Source organism: Euphorbia lathyris, chromosome 1 (genome assembly GCF_963576675.1).
Source record: "Euphorbia lathyris chromosome 1, ddEupLath1.1, whole genome shotgun sequence".
Taxonomy (NCBI): domain Eukaryota; kingdom Viridiplantae; phylum Streptophyta; class Magnoliopsida; order Malpighiales; family Euphorbiaceae; genus Euphorbia; species Euphorbia lathyris.
Window position 1 is genome coordinate 121,720,991 of NC_088910.1, and position 6,000 is coordinate 121,726,990.

Genomic DNA, 6,000 nt, shown 5'->3' on the forward strand with positions numbered 1-6,000 from the left:
CCCATACATTTTATACAGGGTACAGATAGTCCAATTAGGGTCGGGTAGTGTCGGGTACCCGCGGGTACTGTACCCATTGCCATACCTATTAGATATAGAAACTCAAGAACCACAACTACGTCGCTTTAGTCTGACTGGAACTTTTCATCTAGCGGAAGTGCAATAACCACCTCAAAGATGAAGATGGAAAGGTAAGCAGGGATAGTTCCCAACACCTTGGAATGCAACAACACTTGGATTGCGGTGACACTACGTGCTCCCCGACCTTCGCAAGAACCCAAGTAAGAGTTATGTTTACAATTCTATTACCTAGTTCCGAAACTACTACATGTACGGTCATCAAGACCAAAATTGCTCCAAGCTCCAAGTTGGAAACGTTCCCAACAAAAAAAAATTACTCTCTCCGAAGTTTGATTCCTATCAACTCAAAAACATTGGTATATAGAGGTGAGTTGGAAAAAAATAAACTTTGTACATAAAAGCGAAGCAAGAAGAATAACAAAATCTAAGAATGTTTAAGTTTTGATCTTCAAATTGAGAAGAAAAAACAACATATAACATGAAATCATAGAACACAAGTTTGAAACTTGAAGTTGAGAATTTTAAATCTCAATGTTGACATACACCAACTTCAAGGAAAACCATTGACTCCATCTTCTCCCTCTCAATATGGCTCTCTCCATTCCGGAAGCAATGCCGCCATCAAAATGACTTGCATTGCTTCCCGACCGGATTCTGAACATTTGGGCCGCTGCAGATCTCTTGGTAGGCAGCAAGGATCATCAGAGAAAACTCGACTTCCGCCTTTTCAAAATTGCATCACTCTCAAAAGTGATTAACTAATCCCATCAAAATTTTCAGGGGCACCAAGAGATGCCGCACTGCTACGAAAAGTCGAAAATGAAAGAACAGTAATAAACTTTTCAGGATGGTAGCGAGCAATTCTTAATCCGGTCTAACACATGTAATCAGTGCACTGCTTGTTCTCTGAACATATCAAAATGTCAGAGCCAAGAAACTTGACTGCTTTATGACCAAAAGCGTCACTTAAAGACCCTAACTCTGATTCATCATCGTCACTATCAACATCTTTTGGAGTCACACGGTTCTGATAACTTCTACGCTGAACAACAAAGACATTGAAGTAATAGCTTACCAGTTCTTCCCGTGTCTTACGAGGAAAATACCTTCTTGTATCATCCCAGAAGCTCATGTCTTCTAATTGAGGATTAAGCCTCACAATGTTCTTGAATTTTTTCTGTTGCTTGGTCGTCCATCTAAGCGATATTTCTTCACCCATGCGATCGAACCTCCACCAAAAGAAAGCAGGGCCGAGTTCAAGCTTCAGCTTTATTCTGTTTTCAGCAATGTGAAATCTCACACATTCAACAGAACCCCGAAGCTCACAATCACAAGTATTAGGCCTTCCCTTCCTGATATAATTTGCTCGTACTGGAGCATCATTGTCTTTATGCTCCAAAGGCCACGTCCGTGTGCCTAACCATTTAGAATCGCTCTCATAAGCCATGTCAATCCCGTTAGGAACTTCAGCTTGAAAACGACGACCCACCAAAACATGCCTCCGTCCGATCTCATTCCCAGTCTGGGCTGTTTTTTCCACGGAGATATTATTGCCCACAAGAGGTAGCTCCTTGTGTGAATTCTCATGGTTCTTCTTCGGCGAATTCCCGAGCTTCTTGGGTGAATTTATCAATTGACTTTGAGAAGCTGAACGTGAACTGGAACAAGAGCAAGATCGAGCTTTTGCTAAGGCAGGAAGTCTAACACTACATCTCAACCTCTCCATAGACTGGTCAACACGAGGAGTAATATCCTCGTACATGGATGGATGCAACTTTTGATTATTCTGTAGCAAGTTTAAAATGTTATCAGAACAGAACAAGCATGACAATCACTTCGACGACTAAAAGTAACTCATTTTAGAATCTTTTACGAAAGGACAGTTAGTCGAATGTGAACAATTGGGCTAAGAAAAAACAATTTCTTATTAAGACCCAATCCGAAAAAAATAGCATGTCAAAGATGAGGATGCTTAGATGGATTTGAAGACCAAACAAGGGATAGCAATAAGGTAAACATACACCTATTGAAGTAGAGATAAGAAATTGAGATCAGGATTCCCATTTCTGAAGAGCACAATAAATGCACCAGATACGAACATCAAACAATCGAAGTTGCCAAAGAAAAAATGTAATTCAGACCAAAGATCACTGAGGTGAGACTGAAAAACGTTGTAAAACTTGTTTGAGTTGGTGTTTATAAAATCCAATTAATTTGCGAGAGCACAACAAATGCACCAGATACGAACATCAAACAATCGAAGTTGCCAAAGAAAAGATGTAATTCAGACCAAAGATCACTTAGGTAAGACTGTGAAAAACGTTGTAAAACTTGTTTGAGTTGGTGTTTATTACATCCAATTAATTTGCGAAACAAAATGTAAGCAGTCTTATAGGTTTCATTCTGTCATTTTAAGAAAAACATATCTAATCTCAGCCAAAAAGAAAAATCCATATAATTACACAAAACAAAAGTATTTCAAGAACGTGCTAAGCATGTTATACATTGCATTAAAATATACAGTATCATATAACAAGAACCAAACTTTACCAGCAAATATGCTTTCCTGTCGAACATAATCGAGTTTAATCTAAACAATTAAAATAACTATTAGAAGCTAATATAACCCACAACCAATGTTCTTAGGGACCAACTGACAACACGACTTCATAAGAATATGCACGGGGTTCTTCATTATTTAAAAATTCATAGAAGAATCACTGTTTAATAACTTGCATTAGAAAAAAACTGGGAAAATTACAACAAATGAAACAAGATAAATTCAGAACTCTTAGATCCCTTCTATGTCACAAACCAACAAGGGATAGCAACCATGTGTATAGGAATTTAGCCTAACAAGAAAAGGTTCTAAAATGGAAAAAAAAAAGAATACCCACTTATAGTTTCACATGTAAAAAATGTCAATCAAAGCATTAGTGTGCATCAAGAACATGTATTTGATAGCCATGTGCATAAGCAACATATATTGACATCTTATCTATTTCACAACGATCACTAACTTCATTTTCTTCCAATAAAATCATTGAACTTCACCTTTGATTTCAATAAAATCGTTCTAGCCAATTTGTATAAAAACTGACTGGAACATTGACATGGCACAGAAGACAGTTGTCCGTATACCAACTAAGTGCCATGTTGGACAAGGATGTGAATTTTTTTTTTAAAGTTGTGTCTTACGTTGTGCCGTGTGACTTAGTTGACATATGATCATGTGTCACGTCAACATTCCGGTGAGGTTTTGTACACAAATTGGCTAGATGACTTCATTGAAATCAAATATGAAGTTCAATATGTGTCACGTCAACATTCCGGTGAGGTTTTGTACACAAATTGGCTAGAATGACTTCATTGAAATCAAATGTGAAGTTCAATGATTTTAGTGAGTGAAAATGAAACTCGGTAACCTTCATAAACAGGCCCCAATCTTCAGTGACTGCCACTGCATTACATGGAATCAGTTAAAGGGTAATTATCACACATTAAATTTATAATAGCCCAATTTAAATACAATCTATGTAATCACTTGCAACTTCTGAAATTTTACAAACATTGATCATTATTCAAGTTTTGAAATGAACTCTTAACTTCATAGAGAACAAGCAGTCTCAGGATGCCAAGTCTACAGCTCATAATCACAGATTATAGTTCCCTTAACCAAAATATGCACCTATAGTATCACATAACACAATTATGAGACGAGAACTGGTTTTGACACCCCTATAAAAATAGCCTCCATTTTGATAGTAGACATTCCAAAAATGAGAGTTCAAGTTAAATAAGAACAAGAACATCTTGTATCAGTTTGTAAGGTTGTTATAGAAAATGAAACATTCCATAGCATATATGATTATAATTTAAATTGAGCTATAGCTAATAAACCAAGCCATCAAAGAACAAATAATGAGAATCATAACAACTAATCTATGCAATTGAAAAGGACCTAAAAGCCATAGACAAAAACTACAGATCTAAGCAGCGGTAAAGCGTACAATAATAATGTACAAATGCATTCAAAACATTTGGCAAATGTGTCAAAATCCTTCAGAAATTCTACAACAATTAAAGTACCAAAAACCATAAATGCAAACACTGAAATAAGAGAAACATAAAGTAAGATTTACCTGCAAGTGAAACCGTTCACAGCATGAAGGAACCGGCTTTCTTTCTAGAAGAGCATCCCTTGCCCTGATGGCTTGTGCCCACAATTCATCTCCTTGACGGTCCTTCCACTTAGAGACAGGTGGCACTTCCCCAACTGGAATATGGTTGGGAGCTTTTGCAATTTCGATCACCCAATTCAACATTCCTGATAGTGATTCTCGTTTCCTCTTTCGAGAATTAAAAATCTCCTTACCAACGCTAGGATCCAAAATTATAACATCATCATCGTCATCTTCTGAACAATTTTTCTTACAATAGTCAACATTTTCGTCATCATCATCATCGGAGATAATATGAACAACAAGAGAGCCAGGTACACGATCATTAGCGATAGGCGTATCCCTGCTACTTTCCTTATGTTCATCGATCTTCTTCTCCCCATTTCCGCGTGATAATAAAGTTCTGAATTCCTTCTCTAGCTCTGAAGATAAATTCCCAAAATTCCCAAAATCCGCGCTGGTTTGGCGCAGCTCATCCCCCAATTTCCCTCCTTCCCCGCGGCTTCCTCGTAACCATTTTTCCAACCCGTACAAGTACTTATAGTAGATTAGTTTAACAGCAGGTGAAGCTTCAAGACCCAACCCTAGCTCTTCCACAACAAAGATCCAAAAACCCTTCATCAAATCAAACCCACCCCTCTTCATCACAACTTGAAAAAGTTTGAACAAATCAAACGACTGTCCCTTACAAACCAAAACCGGCATTGGCCTAATAAATCCCATAGCAACAGCTTCATTGGAAACAATTGAAAGAGCTCGATCGAACAGGCATCTTAATTTCAATTCAGAAGCATTATCAGTTTGGGAACAACTAGGGTTTCCCTTATTCCCCCCTTTACATCCTTTCGTAATATCAGCACAATCTAAAGAACACCCTTTTGATAACATAGACCATCCTGCCATTAAAACTTCACTTTTCCCCTTTTCTTATTAACTTCTCAACTCATATACCCTATAACTAAAAATCAATTCCCAGAAAGAAAATAACCAGAGTTCAAATATTTTCACGTATTGAGAAAATAAGAACAGCTATATAACATTTCAAAACCTTAAAATCAAGGTGGTATGAGTAAGGGCTTTCTACTTGAAGATATTTACCTCATTAGAAAAATTGAATTCCTGGCCTGGGTTATATAGCCTGCAAAGCCGCCAATTTATGTGCACATAAGCTGAGGAGACGTTAGACGAAGAGACAGACAGAGACAGGGGAGGAGAAGCCAAAGATGGAAGAAAGTTTACAGTTTTGGTTTCTTGAATTTAATTTGAACAGTGGGTGCCAGCGCAGAGAAATTGAAAAAAAACAAATTGAATTGGGATCTATCTAATTGGATGGAAAATGAAGAAGATAGAAGAAATAGGGTCTGAATTTAAGAAAGATTAAGATTTAAGAAAAGGAAACTTAATAAAAATCTTTACTAATTTGTAAGAAAACTTTGAGCACTTTTATTATTTTATCTTCTTTTATAAAAAAAGGAAATTAAATTCCCCTTTTATGGCATAAATTAAATTTTTTTTAGAAGTGGCATAAATTTAATTTTTAGATACACAATGGATATCTAACAAATCTTTTAATGGTAATTAATAATAAATAGGCATAACACTTATTTTGATTCTAAACTAAAATTTTAAAATCAATTAAGATCTTAAACTATTAAAATCATCAATTGAATCATTGTACTATCCTAAAATCAGAAATGGTGAATATTTAAAATAGACTGTAATGATTTTTGTGTTGTCT

At 36.3% G+C, this 6,000-nt stretch overlaps 1 protein-coding gene across 1 annotated transcript; it reads right to left on the bottom strand.

Moving 5' to 3' along the window:
- Positions 1-452: 452 nt before the first annotated feature.
- Positions 453-5,637, bottom strand: LOC136210830 (AT-rich interactive domain-containing protein 2-like). The gene is made up of 3 exons (XM_066002247.1): positions 5,361-5,637; positions 4,224-5,220; positions 453-1,867 (listed from the first exon to the last, which is right to left on the bottom strand). Exons 2-3 carry the CDS (start codon positions 5,163-5,165, stop codon positions 956-958), a joined length of 1,854 nt encoding a protein of 617 aa, XP_065858319.1. The 5' UTR covers positions 5,166-5,220; positions 5,361-5,637; the 3' UTR covers positions 453-955.
- Between the last annotated feature and the right edge of the window lie 363 nt (positions 5,638-6,000).

Coding starts and splice junctions, on each gene's coding strand:
- LOC136210830 (XM_066002247.1), bottom strand. CDS start 5,165: ATGGCAGGATGGTCTATGTTATCAAAAGGGTGTTCTTTAGATTGTGCT. Junction 1,868..4,223: donor GTGAACGGTTTCACTTGCAG/GTAAATCTTACT, acceptor AACTTGCTACAG/AATAATCAAAAGTTGCATCC.